The sequence below is a fragment of the Stigmatopora nigra genome, chromosome 9, assembly GCF_051989575.1.
Source record: "Stigmatopora nigra isolate UIUO_SnigA chromosome 9, RoL_Snig_1.1, whole genome shotgun sequence".
Lineage (NCBI taxonomy): Eukaryota > Metazoa > Chordata > Actinopteri > Syngnathiformes > Syngnathidae > Stigmatopora > Stigmatopora nigra.
The window spans coordinates 5,852,708-5,872,698 of NC_135516.1; the positions used below are offsets into that span (position 1 = coordinate 5,852,708).

Sequence of the window (19,991 nt, forward strand, 5' to 3'; positions counted from 1 at the left end):
TTAACAACCCTAAACCTGTCACAAATTAGAATTAACAACCCTAACCCTAGCACTAATTTTAAATCTAAACAAAAAAACAAGTTGCCACCCCTTTTTAGGTTTAGAGTTATGATGGATAACCCTAATTTATCACCCCCTTTTTAGGGTCATGGTTGTTTACCCTAATTTGTGACAGGTTTAGGGTTAGTTGTACGCATAGGGTTGTTATACTAATTTGTGACAAACACATTTTAAACAATTGTGTTTCATCTTAGGGTCATTGTTTTGTTGTAAAAGTGAACCTTCGTCCAGTCTGAGGCCCTGAGCCCCCATGAGCAGGATTTGTCCAAGATTTGGTTGTATTTGCTGTGTGACTTTTCTATTTAAGTCCAATAAGTCTAATCAAACAAAGCTGGACTTGAATGAAGTTCCACAAGGACAGCATCTGAGTTAAATATAAGGGTATTACAGCAATGTGTCTGAATCGCCATAGGATATTTCAGTTTTTCCTTTTTAATAAATCGGCAAAAAGAATACTTTCAGTAAAAAAACTAAGATATTTTTTTCACCAAATGGTGGCATTGTGTGAAATGAATTGGGTCTGAATACGTTCTAAATATGCTGTATAATTAGAATGTTTTAATAACTATAAAACCTACCTGAGTCTAACTACAGTAAGCCATTTTTTTATGAAATAGTGTTCTTCTATAGTGGCTGATTGAAATACCAAGAATGAAAGCGTCATTTGAAATAATTGCTGTCCGCTGGATTGACCCGATGCTCAAGTGCGTTGTTTAAAAAACAACAACAGTAAGTAAAGGTTGGCCTTTATGTGTGTGACACTTTTCCGTCATGAGCAATGAAGTACACTAGTGCTTTATTGATTTGAGTGTGGGCTAATCATCTTTATGGCGGGACGCACATTCACACACACACAATCATGTAAACACCCTTACAAAAGCAAGCCTTTCAAGTATTGATTTGTCTGGTGCTCTTTTTTGGTTGTCAGCTAATTGTGACCATATCTGCTGCATTTTTTGCCTGAAGGTTTTTGCCGCATCCCTTTAAAGAAATGCATTGCCTTCATTTTGAAGGAAATACACAAGTAATTAGGAGCAACAAAGAAGCAAAATGAACAATCACACTGGGGTGTTTATGTCGGATGTTGTGTGTCAGTCAAAATGTTTATTTTTGTCAGTTGCTGCATCAATTTTAATTAAAAACAGCAGCTTGCACGACCTCCCAAAATGTCAGCGCAGTTGGGAGGCGATTGTAGACACGGGCAAAAAAGGAACAGACAGTTAGACAAAAAGATTGCCTCTTATTTTACGTCAATTCAAATTAACATGAGCAAAATGGGAAGGTTTGGATTAAAAATGACTTTTTTTTGCAAGATAAAAAAGTGTCTTCTTATTTTGAGGAAAAAAATATAATCCTATTATGTTTATTCATTCATTTTCTGAACTGCTTAAACTCACAAGGGTCACAGGGTGTGCTGGAGCGTATCCGAGCTAACTGTGGCCCACCAGGTGAAGGACACCGTTAATCGTTGGTCAGCCAATCACAGGACACCACCGGAAAACCATTCATGCTCACATTCATACATAAGGTCAATTTACAGTTTTACATGTGGGAAAAAACCCGGAGTAACCAGAGAAAACCCACCAAACACAGGGAGAACATGCAAAGGCATTGAACCATCAACCCCAAAACTGTGAGTCCACTAACCACTGGCTGGACTACAAATATTATTTTGTAAAAAAGTTTTTAATAATTGATTATTTCGAGAGAAAAGCTTCAACACTATTATATTGAATATTATATTATATAGTCAACCAATACACATAGGTGATTAATCTTGAAGGCCTCTTCTGATGTGGGTTGGGGGCACAAAGCTGAATTCGAGAGATTGCATTCTATGATAAAACCAATATATAAGAACCCTTCTAAATACTTCTTGTCATTGAGGCATACGCTCGTTGCTTTTGTTGCTTTTAAAGAAAGCTGATGGCAACGTTACATGATTTTTTTTCTGTAAATTTCTATAGTAATAGATCTGTGTGAGTCTTGATCGAATACTCTTTGACAAGATACTATCATTTTTTCATTCATTCATTTTCTGAACCACTTATCCTCACAAAGGTCACATAGGGTGCTGGGGCCTATCCCAGCTGACTGGGGACACCCTGAATTGGTGATCATGAGGTCAATGCACTAACCACTCGCCTTTTCTATCACCTAACGGGTGTTCAAAAATCAGGGAAAATGGGACTCTAATAGACAGAAGGATTCCTGCTAATCTTTCCTGTCATTTCACTTGGCTGATGTATCCCTCTCAGGGAGTGTCCCGAGATAATAAAAAAAACTGCTTCTTTAATGCTTCAATAATCAGTTATTTATATTTATCCCATCTTTCGTTTCTTTTCTTTCTTCTTTTGGTCCACTAAATTGTTTTTGTCTGGTTTCAGTCTTGAATAAATAACCACAAAGGGAGTAATTTTAACCTCCTATAAGACATAAAGAAACTGTTTTAAGAGGCAGTTAAGCTTTTTTCAATATATTGAACAGTTTCATGCATAAAGTTGAATTGTGTTATTTGTGCAGTATTTTTTTTTTATGTGGGAGTGAATTTGTTTTGCAAACAGAAGTAGCAGCCGTTAAATTGGTTAGTGTATTATCATACCATGCCTTATTATGCAAGTACCTGGTCTCGCTATTTATTCGTCATCTTAATGTGCCTCATGGCCAAAAACTCATAAGCCTGCAGCCTATAGTCCAGGGGTCGAGAACGTTTTTGATGGAAAGAGCCATAAACAATTCATATTTTTTAAATGTTAATCCTTGAGAGCCATGCCCCGAATTTAAAACTCAACATACACGTAAATGTGTGCCTTTTTTAGTCACTTCAACACTTTTAAAGTACAAAACGTATCTGAATTCTTTTGACAATATTGTTACGTTGTTGCTAATCAATGAGTATCAATGAGAAAATCCATGCAAAAGAGTGTAATGAAAAAAAAAATGATTTTAAGGCGATGGGGGTAGTGTCAATGCCATAATACCAACATATCGCTCCAATTCCTGTGCTTTCTCACCAGTAGTTTCCATAGTTTACCTCACAGGTTAGTGGAGAGCCATATGCACCCACCCAAAGAGCCATATGTGGCTCCCGAGCCATATGTTCCCTACCCCTGCTATAGTCTAAAGGTTATGCAAGTAATTTAATGTTAAATTCCAACCAAAATCTCAGCCCTTACGAGTGTGTCATTTTCTGTTTTTAAACATTGTTTAATCTATTATTATAGTTCTAAGAACATTTAGATTTGCATATTTTGATTATTTGAGAGACCATCTTTTACATTCAGATCATTTATTACTACAGTTACATTTTCATTGTTCATTTTCAAGAAAAAAGCAAGGAGGTATTGAATTCTAGATTGTTACTTTTTCATAGTATGACAAAGACTTTCTTGTGAGACAAAAAAACTTTTTCCAGGTCATATTTTTCAGGAGAAAATTAAGCAGCATATTTCATTATTGTTCTAAATTTTTTTTTGTCAGCGCTGCTTTGGGGAGGTAGGTCAGAAAAAAATGGTTTGCTGGTCACTTTTGCAATAATTCCACACTTTTTTGGAGGATGTGTAATTGACAGCAGTGACACTGTGGATTTTGCCTTGCATACATTTTTCATCACCCTGGAAAAGCATAAAAAATTCATAAAAAAATGTCAAAAACTCAGCGAGCCACATGGGAGACACTGAGTGTGGAGACACGTGTGTACGGGGGTCACTTTTAAACGTGCTCCCTTGTTAGCCTACTGTGGAATAATTCATAAGTCTTTTATTGTGCTTGTCTGGCCAGTTCAGTCCATATATGGACTATTACATTAAATATTGAACATGTTATTTTTTTTATACAAGATCGATGAGTGGATAGCCACGTTTGGCAGGCTCATTGTGACATTCAGAAGGTCACCAAATAATCGTTTAATCCACTGTTTGAAGGCTATACTCAAAAGAGTTTTTAGTGGGACACTAAGAGAAAAATCAGATAGCATGAAAAACAAGATCTTTTTAACAATTCAATAAAACCAGGAGTGATGAAATAAATATATTTTGTTCATAGTAAAAGATACTATTTGAAAAACAATGGAGGAATTTTCATTTGTTTAAAATAGCATCCTTCAGACGGCACCTTGCTGTCGAATGTATTCTATAAAATCTGTTGTTAAGATTCTTCAGTTGGGAATTTCATTCTGAATTTATTATGGTTACTAAAACGGGCAAAGTGTTTACATTTCTCAAGGTCGCTGTTTTGCAGTACTGTCACCTGCTCAGGTCTACCAATTGTTTAAATATCATTTTTCCTAAAATAACTTCTAAAAAGGTGGAGTACGGAGGAGATTGCTTTGCTGGTCTACTCACAGTTCTGTGTTGAGTCTCCATAATACATTTTGGTACAATTAATAAGATTTGTATTCTATCTAAAATGTATCTTTATCTTATATAGTTTACATACAAAAATAATGTAGGCACATAGATTACTAAATCAAAAAATATCCTGTCAAATCATCAGTCTCCTTATGCACTTTTGAACTCTTTTAAGTCAAACTAAGATTGACTGCCTAAGGCTGAAGTATATTAAATTACACATCGCAACTCTATACGAAACTAAAACTTTTTACCAAATATATTTTTTTCTGTTCAGATTTGTGAGTTTTTTTCAATGTATTCATTCATTTTCTGACCCGCTTATCCTCACAATGATGCCTGGGGGGTGCTGGAGCCTATCCCAGCTGTGCACAGTGCATGGGAAACCTTGAATTGGTGGCCAGAGAATCGCAGGGCAAAAGTAGATGGACAACCCATAGTATTCAAACAGCATACATGCATTTTTGGGATGTGGGAGGAAACAAGTTTTGTCTATATATCTATATATCAAATGAGATATTATAACCAATACATTATTCTAGAAAAATCAAATGCATCGCAAATATTTTTCTTTAGAAAAACCCACAGAGAATCATCACAACCTTAGCTCTCAAGTTTAAATTGAAATTGATATATTTTTTATACAAGAATGTATGCAATCCAAAATGTGTATATTACTCTCAACAAACACCCGCCAAAGAACATTAAATAAAATTAGTGTTGCTTACCTAGTACAGTGACAGTGGCCTTTGCAGTGCGCACAGGCATGGTGAAAATGGAGCAGGTGTACTCGCCCTCGTCGGACAGCAGCACCTCGGAGATGATGATGGACAGCTCAGTGGACGTGGAGTGATGCAGCTGGATGCGGTTGTCTCGCAGCGCTACCGCAACACAACAATAACATTTATGCTTCAGTTTTCCAGTGCCGACCTCATCAATATTTCACGCCATGGAAACCCAAACGCGGGCTAACTGTGTTTTGTCCTAATTCTAATTGCTGGATGCCTCCTTTCCTCCTTCCTTGCACGCGGGAACATTTACGCAAAGTCATCACAGTTACACCCCACATCCTGTACATCACCCGACACCGGTGGACCCCCGGGGTTGTGTGTGCGGTATATCGTCTAATAAGCGTTTTAAAATTGATGCTGAGTCAGCATATCAGGGATCCCCCAAAAAAAGGGGGAGTGGGAGGAAAGACAATATCTAATAGCCGTTGCCATGAGACATTTTTTTTTACAATATTTTCACTCTATGGCTGATTCCCAAACTGTTGCATGCAAAAGTGAGGGTGCAAACACACACACACACACACACACACACACACACACACACACACACACACACACACACACACACACACACACACACACACACACACACACACACACACTAAACAATTATGGCAGTGCGTGTTTATGGCAGTTTCAGAGTTATAAAGTCATGCTATTTTTGCATAATTGCTAATAGAAGGGTTTTTCACATTTATATTTTCACAACATTTCCTATATATCAGAGCGAAAGAAACTAGTGTACCCACCTCTGGGGTATGCCACATTAAAAATGCATTAGATGGTATAAGGAATACACAATCACAATGATTTGCATGACAAACTACATCACATTCATTGGCGATCTTTAGTCCCCACTCACTCTTTGAGGGGCTACAAAGTTTCTGTGTTGCATGTAGCATTATTAAAATTGTACAACTTTTTTTTGTGCGCCCGCCAGGGTTGGTTGTTTGCTGCAATAAAGGGAAGAGGAGAAAGGAACGTTTGAAAATGGAGATGAAAAGGCCAATAGAGATGGTGTGTCAAGTATAAGGGGAGGGCCGGGCAACAAAAGGTGTGTGTGTGTGTGGGTGTGTTGGGGTACCAAAAAGAGGTGAAGATGAGAGAGGACAGCAGAGGTGAAATTGAAATTTGGAATGAATGATGGTACGTGTGTGAAAATGATGTAAGAGGAAATGAAAAAGACAGGAAAAAGGGGGGCGGGGTGAGGAAGAGGAGGACAAAGATGAAGAATAACACACAGCGGAGGGGGGTGTCGCCAGGGAAGAAATCTTCAGATAAGGAGGAAGCTGATGATGAAGGTGATGATGAAATTGCAGGAAATCCGATTCCTTGATGGCAATGACCTCTGATGTGATTGCGTCCTAAGATTGATGTCAATCTGTCTGTCCATTTTGCTTCTTATCTGTCTGTCTGTATTTACAGTATGGCTTCTATTTAGTCTGTCTCCATCACTTTTTCTGTTTTCTCACCTGCCCATCAACCAGCTATTGCTGTATTGTTTCTCCTAACGTGTAAATTGTCAGTTTTTCCGCTATTTTGTCTGTCTGTCACTGTCTCTTTGACTCTGTCTTCTAGTCTACCTGGCTTCCTAACTTTCTATTTGTCTGTTTGTTTTGATATTTTTGTCTGTAATCTGTCTCGCTGTCCTGTCTCGCTGCTCATATTTCTATCTGACGGCCTTCCTCTCTTCCTTTCCAAGTTCCTGTCCGGACTGCCTGTTTCCCTTAATACTGTCCTTTTTAATGTTTGTACTTAAGTCCAGCATTCGCTCTTTCAACCTTCATTTTTCTTTCTGTTTCTCTTTCTGAAAGCATGCCTTCCTGTCTTTCTAATATCTGTCTTTATGTCTGTCTCTCATCATTTGATATCTTCCGGCCTCTCTTTGTCCGGAAATCCATTTCTATGTCTAGCATTCACTAACCTCTGACTCAATGCTTTCCCGTCTCTTTCCCCAACTGGCATTGTTAAAGTTTTAATTGTCTCTGTGTTTCCTGTCTTCCTTGTTACATATCTGTCTGTATATTGTCCTTAAATCCTTTATTTTCTCAGTCAGTCTCTGGAACATGGTCTATCTGTCTAACTAGTGTCCTCCTTCTACCGATATCAGTCGCTTTGCCAATCTTTCTAGCCAACATCTGGTCTATCTCTGTCCGCCACAGATACACATGCCTCTCAGTTTAAAAGCAAAGACAACTGAGCGTTTTCAATGTTGTTGTTGTCGTTGTTGTTGGGTTCACACATGAAAGCACCCCTTGACGTCGCCGTGACAACGTGTTTGTTGAAGCACAGTCGGTAGCTGTCTTGACAGGCAGCTAGTGCTCAGTAGCACACGAAAGGAGCCGACATGTATAAGTTGAGATGGGTGCCTTTAATACACCCTGCTTGTCGTTTTGTTGTCTTTTCAAAACGCCTTTGCGCTTGTCGTGCAGAGATGTTGCCAAAGGGAATTAATCTGGCAGAGCTAACGTGCTAATCTGCTAGCGTGTCCTACTTTGTTGTCATGTTTATGTCAGGCGATGCCTGTCGCAATTGGACGGGGAAAAAAATGCACCACATTTCTAAACTGGATGGGATTTAATATAAATATTAATGCTAAAATGTTATAAGGATAAGACGTTCCATCTTTCGCACTTGTTGAGGCCGTTCTTTCAAAGATCGAACCTTTTTATTTCTCCAAGCAAGATCAGTATATTGGTGGACACAGGATGACATCATCAAATGTCACACCCTGTATTTTTTGCCAAAGAAATTTTTATAACTTTAGAGATAGAGCGACGATATTTACTTGAGAAACTTCTTTGCAGCGTTGCTGACATTTAAAAATGTCACAGCTCATCTGTTTCTTCATTTTTTTCTTCTTTTTTTGTGATAGAAATGTAAAAATAAACAAAAATAACACTTGACCAAACAGTATGTTTGGTTTTCTTTACGTTAATACTGTTTTTTCCCTCTACATTCACTCATTTCAATATGCAGACACACTTATTGGTTTGATTTTTTTACCCATAACTTGCATGTACACCTTTCATTATATCCAACACTACAACTATCTTCATGCCTTTTCACTCTGCAAGGTCACTACATTTGTCTTCATGAGCAGCTTTTACAAACCCAGACACACTTTTAGTGCACAAACATACACACACACACAAACAGTTTCAGTACCCCTTGACTTGGACTTGGCACTTTTTAATTTTGCTCTGTTCGCCTGACATCACATACATTTTTCCATCTTCTTGTGATCTGAGATTTTCATTGCATACACTGTTTTTCAAATGATTGAATTGTGCGGCTCTAAGTGTAATGACAACTGTTGTTGTTTTATTGATGACATAATGACTATTTGACATCTTAGCACATTTCCACATATCTCAGAATCTGACTGCCACTATTCAATATCTAAAAGTTCTTAGATTCTAAGTCTCTATTTAGGTTGTATTAGTTTTTTTTAGCATTGGCCTGTATATACCTGGGAGTCCAAGTTTTAGGTTTTTTTTTAATTGTTCTTGTATTAGGTTGATTGCTTAACTGTGAAATTATAATTAGAAGCAGAAGGCAGCCTTTGTTAGACTAGGAATCTGGTCAAGGCACTAAAAAATTATTGATGCCTGTGGGATACAAGCCATATAAGCCAGTTAGGGGCAGTTTCAAGCCCATAATTGTGTGCAAAGTTACTATTTTGTACAATTGATCTTTAGTTGTTTGCTTATTTTCATTCATTAATATTTGTAGGGATGTCAATTCTTGGATAAGAAATTATTCAAAAAATATTTGGGTTTTAAAAATTAGGTTTATAAGGTCATACAGCAATGTGAGGGAAGGAGGGGGGTTGTGGGGCAGAAATCATGAAAAATCACCTGTAAATTGACATCTTACACTTTGCTACCTGATCACTAATTCTGGCACCAAATATCTCATTCACATTTAATGTGTCTAGATGCAACTAGTCATATGTGAACCCACTACATTACATGTAAAAACTGCAAAAAAAATGTAACTACTGTGCTAAGGCCACCGGGTGGGCCACAAACCGAGGGGGAATGAGCACGGCATGCCCTCCCACCCTAAACTGAAACAAATGCGACCATCTGAGTCGCCACCTACAGACGTTCAGGAACATAATGAACAGATGTGCCGCTACCTCCGTGCTCAACGACACCCACCCAACCATCTAGACATTTGCCACCACAGTGACCCCCCACTTGAATCCCCACCCGGTGGGTATTAGTCAATCAGTTAGTCAGGAGGTTTTTATCCAGCATCTCAGAGCTGTTTATTGAGTCACACTTGTAGTGAAGATACATAAAAAGACAAAATGCATGCCCCCTGGCGTAAAAGAAGACCTTGGCGCAACATTCACCATTTTCGCTGACATCAAAGTTAACTTTATTTATCATAGAAAATGCTTCTAAATTGGACATCCTATTGGGAGGTCTCAATGTATATCTCCACTATGCTCTTTCAACTTGAAACATGACATATAAGTATAAATAATATAGGATTGAAAAATATAGATGTATGGTGTGGTTTCAGCACATCCATATATTCCCTTTCCTCAAGCCTTATTTACCACGCTCCCGCCGACAATTCTTATTTTCTGTGAGTGATGAGGTAGCACAGGAGGAAGACAAATATTTTCACAGTTGAAATCTGGACAAATATAAACTAGAAAGACACTTGGATGGGTGTCAGTGAATTTTTTTCTTAAGCACAGGAGAAGTGAAGCGAAGAAATGCACATTTACTAAACAGCTTACCCTCACAACAGTCGTGGAGGGTGCTGGAGCCTATACCAGCTGCCTACGGGCACCAGGCAAGGGGACACCCTAAATAGGTGGCCAACGAATCACAAGGCACAAAGAGACGGACAACCAGTCACACTGATACGTAGGTGCCGGGTAACAGGAAAAAAACAACACAAGTTCGAGGAGAATATGTAAACTCCACAGTTAGGACCCACCTGGGATCAAACCCTCGACTGTGAGGCAACACGCTAACCACTCAACCGAGCGGGAATCAATCCCATGCTCGCTAGTACCAAAGTGAGGCAAGTGAACCACTACACCATCAGGTTGCTTTTACTACAAATGTAGATTAACTGAACTTTCTAAACTTCCAATAGGTGTTATTGTGTGTGGTGGAGGGTGTCGTGGCCCTCCTGCCCATACTTATATGGCATAATATCCAGCACCCCTGCGTCCCTAGTGAGGATAAGTGGTAAAGAAGATGAATGAACGTTTGTAGCGTTAAGTGCTGGATTGTGTAAAGACTAAAACTAATTTAACACTGAATTAAGTAAAAATAAACACGTTTTCACCACCAAGTACCAGTACTAGCTTATGGAACATTTACAGGTTATATCACATACTTTGAGCAAGTAATAATATTTTCCCATTAATAATGACAGTAATATTTTCGAAGAGAGCCACAAACAATTCATATTTTCCAATGTTATTTCTTGTGAGCCATACTACAAAAGTCAAAATACATACATGTAAACAAGTGCCTTTTCTTTTTTTTCGTAATTTCACCACTTTTAAAGTGGAAAAAATTGAATATTTTTTTAAAAATTCTTATGCTGTTGCCAATCAAAAAGGATGTATTCCAGAAGAGTCTACAGCGAAAAAAAAAAAGAAGATTAAAGCAGTTCTAGATGTAGTATCTCAGTTCTGTCACCAGCGGTTTCCATATTTTAGCACACAGGTTAGCAAAGAGCCAGATACACTCATCAAAAGAGCCACATGTGGCTCCCGAGCCATAGGTTCCCTACCCCTAATGTAAAAAACACATTCAAAGTTGTTGGTGTTCCCTACCATTCATTTTAACAGGATGATATGAGACAGGACTAACAAAATCAGGGGATGACTTTTAACTAGTAATTCAAGGCACAATCACTCGCCATGCTAACAGTTGATCCTAGTCGAATGACCTTCTGCACAGCTCCATCAAACCATCTCGTCCGATCAAAGCCGGCGATTGATCGCGGCTCATCAAACACGTGTTCAACACGCACCTCTGTCCCCTTTTTTTCATCCTACCTAATCCTCCCAGTCCGGACTGCATCCTCTCCACCCACACACCTTCAGACGGAATATAAATGATGATCACCTTGCGTGTGCATAATCGATGAAAGGCATCGAGATGAAGCAAAGTTTCCTGCCAGACACTACTCTGCTTTTGACGTACAGGCCAGCTAGTAGAGATGGACCCTTCTGAGCATTCAAATACATTTTCACTTAATGTTATTGTTATTATTATGTTATTAGGATAAATATTCTTATTATTATAATTATTATTGCTATTCTTATTATTATTACTATTATTAATATTATTATTATTATTACTAGCATTACTATTATTAATATTATTATTATTATTACTAGCATTATTATTATTATTACTATTAGTAGTAGTAGTAGTATTACTATTATTATTACTATTTTTAATATTATTACTATTACTATTATTATTATTACTAGTATTACTATTATTATTATTATTATTGCTATTATTATTATTATTATTTGTTGTTGTTGGATTGGATTGGATAACTTTATTCATCCCGTATTCGGGAAATTTCTTTGTCGCAGTAGCAGTAGCCAGAGGGTAATATTGTTGTTTAAAATGTTTTAAATGTGTTTAAAATACTTGCCATTGATGGTGCTGGATACCCGATCTATTTGAAAGTCTGAAAGTGATGAATTTTCTGCTGTTTTTTTAGGGAGTTGCAATTAAGACAACTTAAAAAAGTATGTGGCTTTATATAATATCAATTTACAGATATATGCATTCTTCTGACCTGAAATCAAAACAACCAAACTCTTCTTATGCTAAAACAAGCACAACCATATCGATTGGTTAGCATTCTATATAGTCGCCAGCAAAAAAAAAGGCCAATTAACGAATCCCATAGTGACAAATTTGTCAGCTTACTTAACCTGAAAAGAAGGCTTTTGTAACTTTGAATTCTCTTGGAGTCTGGTATAACACACTGTTATTTTTAAGGATATTGGAAAACACACTCTAAAAGTAAAAAATACAATAATAAAAACAAGTCTTTCATGTATCCACTTTCAAAGTGTTGTCAGTTTTTTTTTTTTTCTACAGCAGTGTCAGCCTCCTTTAATACTCTCTCTAGAGTGCCAGAAGAACTGATGCAATACCGATCAATAGGTGTTTTTTTTTCCGCATTTGTCTCAATCCTTCAATTTCAACACTTTTCACTTAAGGATGCTTCACACTGTAAGTGGCCCAACCTTCTCCAGGCCGGAGGAGGTGTGTACTTAATGGAGTGATTTACAAGCACGGCACACTTTAGCACTTTTGCCGACTGCTTCTCTCCTCCCACTAGGTGAACGTGTCCACATCGGCAGCGCTTTGTAAAACGCCAGGGAGCCATTAGCTGGTTAAACGGCACGGAGGCACATCGCCGCCTGTGATGCCCGCTGACAGGCTCGGTTTTACTCTAGAATAGATCAAGGGTGTCAGACTTGGGTTGGTTCACGGGCCGCTTTAACGTCAAATTGATTTCACGTGGGCCGGACCATCTCAGATATAATATTTAGATTGTTTTTTTTTTTATAAATGGATTAAATGAACTGGATTAAAGGGCCTGAATATTCAGTTTTTATAGATTTAAAACATTGTTTTATTTTAGCTTTTTTTAATTTAGATTTTTAGATTTTACTAAAGGATTTTTTAACTAAAAACACAGAAAAAAATGATTTAAAAAATTACAATTGTTGATTTAAAAGGGTGAAAATCAGGAAATGTAATATAAATCTATACACCTCATTTTAATTTGATCCTAAAACAGAAAGTCGGCACTCATGATTTACTTGCCCGGGCCACAAAAAATGATGTGGTGGGCCAGATTAGGCCCCCGGGTCGCCACTTTGACACACGTGCTCTAGATATAAGGCTACAGATAAGGGCGAGAGGTAGCCCCGATAACATAAAGATAGTCCGATTTTGTGAGATACACATGGCCCAATTACAATAGTGGCATACCTGTCAACTTTGACATTTTTCCCGTATTTTTTAAAGTTATTTGATAATATTAAATTGCGTATGCCAATGGACCACTTTTGTAGGGAATTTTTTTAAGTAAATTCTTTTGCAATCCGGATTGTCTCGGTCACTGCTAGCAGACAAAAACGTCATCTCTGACTGGTAATATTGTCATGCTTTAAGCATGATATGCGCACCTTTTCACTATATAAATATAAGGCGTCAGCAACCAATGTACCCAGATGACAGGAAAAAAGAGAAGTCAGACAAAGACAATGCTTGCTACCAACGAAATCAGGCGAATGAACCACTACACCATCAGGGGGCTGATTTCTAAACATGAATCTTCAAATTCTGTTTCACGGAAACATAAAATAATAGTTGTAGACCTGTGGATTTTTTTTTGCAGTTTTCTTGAAGGTTTTTTTTGACTAATTAAAATTAAAAATAATAAAAGAAATTAGTCTAAGGGGCTTCATTTATGATATGAAATTTAAAAAATGTACTCAGTGCTATGAGAAATCCTGAAAAGTAAAATGGAAGAAAAGTTTCTTCTTCTATTTAGTGATTTATTCTTTTTAATCATCCAAACAGTATGTCCTCAACTTTTCTTTTAGAAAATATGGTATGTTGGCAAAACAAAGTGAATTTACATGAATGGAGGCGGGTGACCTTTATACTTTAGTTTCCCATTTAAAACAACTCATCTGCATTTCGGATTGTGTTCATGTTTGTCAGAACAGCTTAGATGTAATATTTAATTGTAAAACTGCTTCAGTTGTCATGACGACTATGTATGTTCAGTGTAAGTCATGCAGGTCATTGTATTTCAAGTAAGCCATATGCAAATTGAGAGGCATGACGAAAAAAATACATGATTTTATTTCAACTAAGCATATTTTTCCAAGAATACTCTCAGGATGTGTTTTCTAACATTTTGGCCTGAATTTGAACTTTGCCGTCTTTAAGCGAGGCAGCCTTTTTCCTGTCCTGTATGTTTTTTTTCTTTTTATTATTATAATTTTTTGGCTGGCAATGACTGCAGTGTTTAATTTGCTCAAATCCACAATAAAAAAGAGAAGCAAAAAGAATCAATGCAGGCTTTTGTAAAAGTAAACTGTCTGCAGCCATCGTTTCAAGAAGCCCTCAGCATAGTACCGTATTTTCACGACTATAAGGCGCACTTAAAAGTCTTAAATGTTCTCCAAAATCGATCGGGCGCCTTATAATCCAGTGCGCCTTATATATGGAAAAAAACATAAAAATGTGTCATTCATTGATGGTGCGCCTTATAATGCAGTGCGCCGTATAGTTGTGAAAATACGGTACTGTATTTTCTTGCATATAAGCTGCCGTATTTGTAACTAAAAACACAAATTAGACTTGACGTGTAAGAAATTGCAAGGTGACAAAGACCTATAAAATTGCACATATACCGTATTTTTCACTTATAAGGCGCACTTAAAAGTCTCCAAAAGGGCGCCTTATAATCCAGTGCGCCTTATATATGGAAAAAACATTAAAAAGTGTCATTCATTGAGGTTGTGCCTTATAATGTGGTGCGCCTTATAGTCATGAAAATATGGGAAAAGGAAGCTTCACGCACCAGTAAAGTAATGCATTTAACTCCCGTTTTGTTCGTATAGGTAGAAGACAGACAATGTGTCTTTGTTTTTTTTTTTCTGGTAAAATATGAAAGTATGAAACTCGCACATGAAATGATTAAACACTAAACCACTGGGAGCACACTAACAATCAGAGCCTCACATACGCATACGTAGACTAAACTACAGCAACAAAAGCAATGCATTAAAGTCTGTACATTGAACTTTACTGAACCCGAATCCATAGTGCTTGGCTTTGTAAAATAAACAAAACACACGCAGTTTTAATCCCATTTTGCTCTTCAGCTGAAAGTCAGTAACAAGATGTGCAGTGCCCTCATTCCTTTAATTTCATTGCTGTGAAAGCATTTTCTTAACCCCAAGAAATTCAATCATTTTTGTATTATGAAGAATGTTCGTATGTGTTGTTTACGGATCTATAGTTAATAGCTGTTGTGTGGTAAATTGCTGAAACACAAACAATGATGTGAGATGCCACTTTTATAATATTTCCAACATTCGGCTTACAGAATTTTCAGGCTTTTACTTACTTTTTTTTCTAATGGTAAAAGAATATTCTGCTTGGATCTTATCCTTGTTTGTCCTTTAAGAACACAGGCCATACTTTTGTTGTTTCCGCACAGAAGATGACAAAAATTAAAATAATTTTGCTGTATTTTTTGGTCAATTGTCTCTATTATACTTCCCATGTTCATTTTTATATCTAGTTGTCTCTCCATTAACGCAGGGCAGCAGGAAAGAAAAAAAAAAGAGAGAAAAATAACATCTGTTCCGAGCCTTCTTAATCTCTTCTATTAGCAGGGCTCAACTCCCACACGTTCCCTCAAGGCTATCGGCGGGTCCTTAAAAGGGTCTTAAAATAAATGATGGAGAATTAAGGACTTAAAATATATCAGCATTGGTTACGGTGAACCGATCGTTTGCGTTCAGCATTTTCTGGGGATAAAAAAGAGGGATTATTCGTCATCCACACATCGGCTTTAATGATAAACACGACTAGGCTATCTGTAATGCAACAAATATAATCCTGATTTTCTTTTTGTATGAGTCTTTAAAATGAATGCAAATGAGGAATTAATGAGGTGGATATTTCATTTTAGTTGATGTCACAGCTGCGTAGTGTACTGTTGGTGTTAAATTGCAATTTGACAAAAAAATTGAAATTATATTCTGAAGGAAACCTTGTGTTTTGTTCGATTGTCAATTTTTTTTAATTTAATTTTTGTGTGCAGCCCAGCAAGGGAGTGACTGGGATGGGCTCAAGTTCCCCCCGCGACCCTTGTGAGGGTAAGTGGTTCAGAAAATGAATGATGGAATACTTTTATTGTGTTTTTGCTTATGATAGACATGCTGAGCAATTTTCACATTAGTGCACCAAACTGTTTTGGGAGGATAATTTAGTTATTTTTTTATTTTTATGTTTTACTTTCAGGTAGAGCATACTTACAGCTAATTGCTATTTTTCCTCCATTTCATTTTAGGCCAGGCTTTCAGGGGTATTTTCTCTGGTTCTACACATACACAGTCAATGTGGAAGGCTCATTGCAAATTAGTAGACATTCAGTGTCTTTTCAAGCATGGCTTTTGAGGATTTACATTACTTATGTCAAACATTGGCTGTTAAATTTCATGTAGCCAAATGAAAGTGACTGTGTTGGTTTAATTTAAACAAAAAAAAAAAGATAATCAAATAATCACTATCACCACAATTTTCAGTGCTTTGAAACGTATCCTAATGTGGTACTAATTAAGAAGCTATCCATGTCGTTTCCACGAACTGATTTTAAGCTGCAATGATGTAAGACGATTGATTTATGACCTTGTTTGCTCATTGCAAGTTTGATCAATCAAACCTGATGCCTCTTCTTTTCTTTTTTTATCTTTATTTATTTATTTTTTTTTTTTTACGGCACACCATCCGTCACCTACCATCAGCATGACAAGCTTGCTCTCACAGCATCAAAGTGGCAAAATCAAATCTTGAAAAAAAAATACATACAAAACAATAACATCCATCATCCTGCCACGGGTTATTTATGTCCGTCCGCGCTTCACCCGTTGCTGCGACTCATTTTCGCGTCTCATGTCACAGCTTCTGTCTTCTCATGCCCAACACCCACCCTCAATTTTCTGAGTTAGGAGAGATATGGCACCAATACTGAGACAACCTTTTGCGCTTACATTACTGTGGTGTCAAAGTTTCTTTTTTTTTGTATTAGTTTCCGAGGTTTTTTGTAGTTTTTTCATGTTTAAAATTCATTATTATACCCACTAAGTCTGCTACCAAAACAAAATATAACTTTTTGAAAATGTAACCTTAACAAAGTCTGGTGTTTCTGGTTGTTCTTAAACTTGGTTGATTTGAAACAAACTGGGCGATATCACGATTCGTGAACAGAGTCCGCTTCTTATTTTCATTTGGACCGGGAATAACATTCTTGAGGCCCATGATGAAAAAGTGAGACTAAAGTTGCAATAAGCGCACCCAGAAAAATTCATGAAACAGTATGTTAGAACTCTGTGTTGAACGGGGACAAAGAAAAAGCATTATGGCGACTTAGCTCCCTCCTAGCCAATGGGAGGCCAGCGAGGTGTTCGCATGTAGCCAAAGGGTCAATTATGTCAATTTCAAGATAAAATATATGATGCTACATGTGTATTCAAGTTTCGGGGTGGGGATGTTCAAATTTTTTGGAGGCTTTGTGTTTCTTAACTTGAATTTTATTTCCTAACCTGAGGCAAAAAAATTGTAAGTAGAGATACTGCTGTACAGTTGCATAACTTAATATCTTTTTGCAACGCTAAAAATAAACCCTAACCCTGGTTTAAAACCCTAACCTTGTGAAACCTTAATTAGAACCACAATCATTTTCTTTTGCAAAAGCTTTTCAAAAATTCAAGCAATTTCCTAAGGTCATTGACCCCTTTAACTCTGAATTTGTTTGTTTTTTTTCCTCCCCAGAGCAAGTGCAATAATCTTTTAGGAGCATCAGATAATGCCACATGTAAAGGTGTGTTGTTTTAAAATGCACTCCCGTAGGGGCCAGGCCATAATTAGAACTAACTATGACGTTCCACTCTGGCGTGAAGTGTTAGTGTTATTTAAATCGTGTTTATGAATTTAAAATGGTGTTGTCATGGCATTGACATCTGTTGGCAGTCTCTACCTGCCATTTCCGTTCTCCCGCAAGCGGTTCTTTTAATACCTAATTTTTCTCAAGTGTGCCGCCCGGACTTTCTATCCGTGTACTCATTTCCCTCTGCATCCATCTCAGCTCGTCAGCTGTCTCCACGGTGGAGTGCAACCTTGAGAGGCTTTGGCCGCTATCGCGCTGGGGAGGAGGCTCATTTTCTCATTTCTTTTTTGCTCTCCTGCGGGCGGCCTTCAAAAAGCTACCATTCGGACTTTTCTCTCTCGTCTCTTAAAGAAAGTTTGCTCGACAGTGTAAAAACTTTCTGGTACTACCCTGGAGGCCTTTTGCCAAAAATAACTTGTTCAGAGGTTTTGGCATGATCATTCCTGTATGCAGCCTATGCTCTAGTTCTAACTTTTAGGAAAGGCCAAAAAAGTGGAGTATACGTTCACATGCATTGAAAAGCAGAAGTTATTAGATGAACGATTCCTTAAACTGAATAACTTTTAGACTCTCTCTTTTCATGGAAAAATACCCTTTCTTCAGTAGTCAGCTGTAGAATCGTCAGAAGCGGCTCATTTGTCCCTCCTGGCTTCCCATCAGTTCAGAGCAGCTGTTAAGAATCCTTGATTACTTCCTAATGTGGGTATTTAAGTGTGACGGAAGTGGTTGTCACTGTCGGATCAACTGCGCATGTCCATGATGTAATTTCCTGCACGACAAGTCGTGTCACAGCATACGGCGCTACAAGGTATTATTCCCCATGCTTCGGTTCTGTTACGATTTGGGATATTTAAGCCCTTGTTGTTTTGTAACCGTGTTTGAGTCATTAAAATCTACCATGATGAGAACAGTCCATCCCATTCTATCCTGCGTCACCACAAGTGGGTCTAACTTCCTCTGGTCGTGTCACGATGACGTAGGTGGTTTTTACAAAATGCAGCCATTTCACTCCCAAAAAAGTCACAAACTAGGATGATCTCACACCGTGCATGACTACCATCTACTGCCCTACATTCACATTCAACCAGCATTATACAGGTATGCATTTTTCCCATAATAAAAAAAAAGATGGTCAAATGGTTGAATTCTAATTGACAGGTTTATCCATATTTGGTAGTGATTTAGGTAAATGCCCGAATATTAAAATAAGTCTCCTTATAATGCAATGTGCAGGAACTCTCAACCAAGAGTGAGAATAGAATTTCACTCCATGTCATATTTGTGTAGTTGTAATGGGATTAGGTAGATTAACTAGATATTCAAGGTATTTGCAGTTTAGATCAGTAAAAAAATGTTGTGGCACATACCTCTTTTCTCGCCAAAGTAGAGTGTCTGCTGTGCTGTGTTAGACCACTGCAGTGAAGAGTTGTCACTCTCAGCAACTCGGCAGGTGAGTGTGACGGCTCCACCCACTGATACAGTTTCATCTGAGGTGACAGGCTGCAGGGGGTCATCATCTGTGATGGACAAAGAAATACGTCAGAGTATGCAAAACAGAATTATATCAAGACGATCCCAAAACCAAATGCAAACTAAACCTTTGTCACAAATCTCAATCTGAAAAAAAAACATAATTCTAAACCGAAAGCTCCTATGGACTCCTCTTGAAGTGATACAAGACTTTAAATAACACTGATTTGATTTGGAGCGCCCCGTGTGCTCGCATCTAAGTGAGCCATCCCATCTATAAAGGCTGCAGTGAAAGCAAGTGAAGAGGCAGGCAAGCAGTCAGAATATCGATGAGCACACAGAATTGCCCGTGGAAAGCCTCCACGGGGGTCTGCATGCTGTACCCTATGAGAATAGATACCTAGACACCATCCCCTCTAGAGAGACCATGTTAACTAATGGTTAACAAACAAGGAGGAAACAACAAGATGCAAACGCTAATTGGAAAAATACCATTTAAAACACAAACGTAACTCAATCCTTTATCTTGAATGTTAACCCTTTCAAAAGGGCAAACTCTTAGCAACTGAATTGAGACTTTTGGAGGAGATAACCAATAAGGATTTGT

At 37.7% G+C, this 19,991-nt stretch overlaps 1 protein-coding gene and 1 long non-coding RNA gene across 6 annotated transcripts in view; one reads left to right on the forward strand and one right to left on the reverse strand.

The window, feature by feature from the left end:
• The window catches only part of cadm3 (cell adhesion molecule 3), an 88,133-nt gene that overhangs the window by 22,762 nt on the left and 45,380 nt on the right, over nt 1–19,991 (reverse strand). For all 5 annotated transcript variants that reach the window (XM_077724107.1, XM_077724108.1, XM_077724106.1 and 2 more), the window contains exons 3-4: nt 19,282–19,431; nt 5,138–5,290 (exon numbers count right to left, since the gene is read on the reverse strand). In XM_077724107.1, the coding sequence (XP_077580233.1) occupies nt 5,138–5,290; nt 19,282–19,431 (303 nt within the window). The remainder of the gene's footprint in view (nt 1–5,137; nt 5,291–19,281; nt 19,432–19,991) is intronic.
• Nucleotides 18,638–19,991, forward strand: part of LOC144201457 (uncharacterized) — a 2,685-nt gene continuing 1,331 nt past the window's right edge. The window contains exon 1 of the long non-coding RNA XR_013327344.1: nt 18,638–18,722. This is a non-coding gene — a long non-coding RNA (uncharacterized LOC144201457). The remainder of the gene's footprint in view (nt 18,723–19,991) is intronic.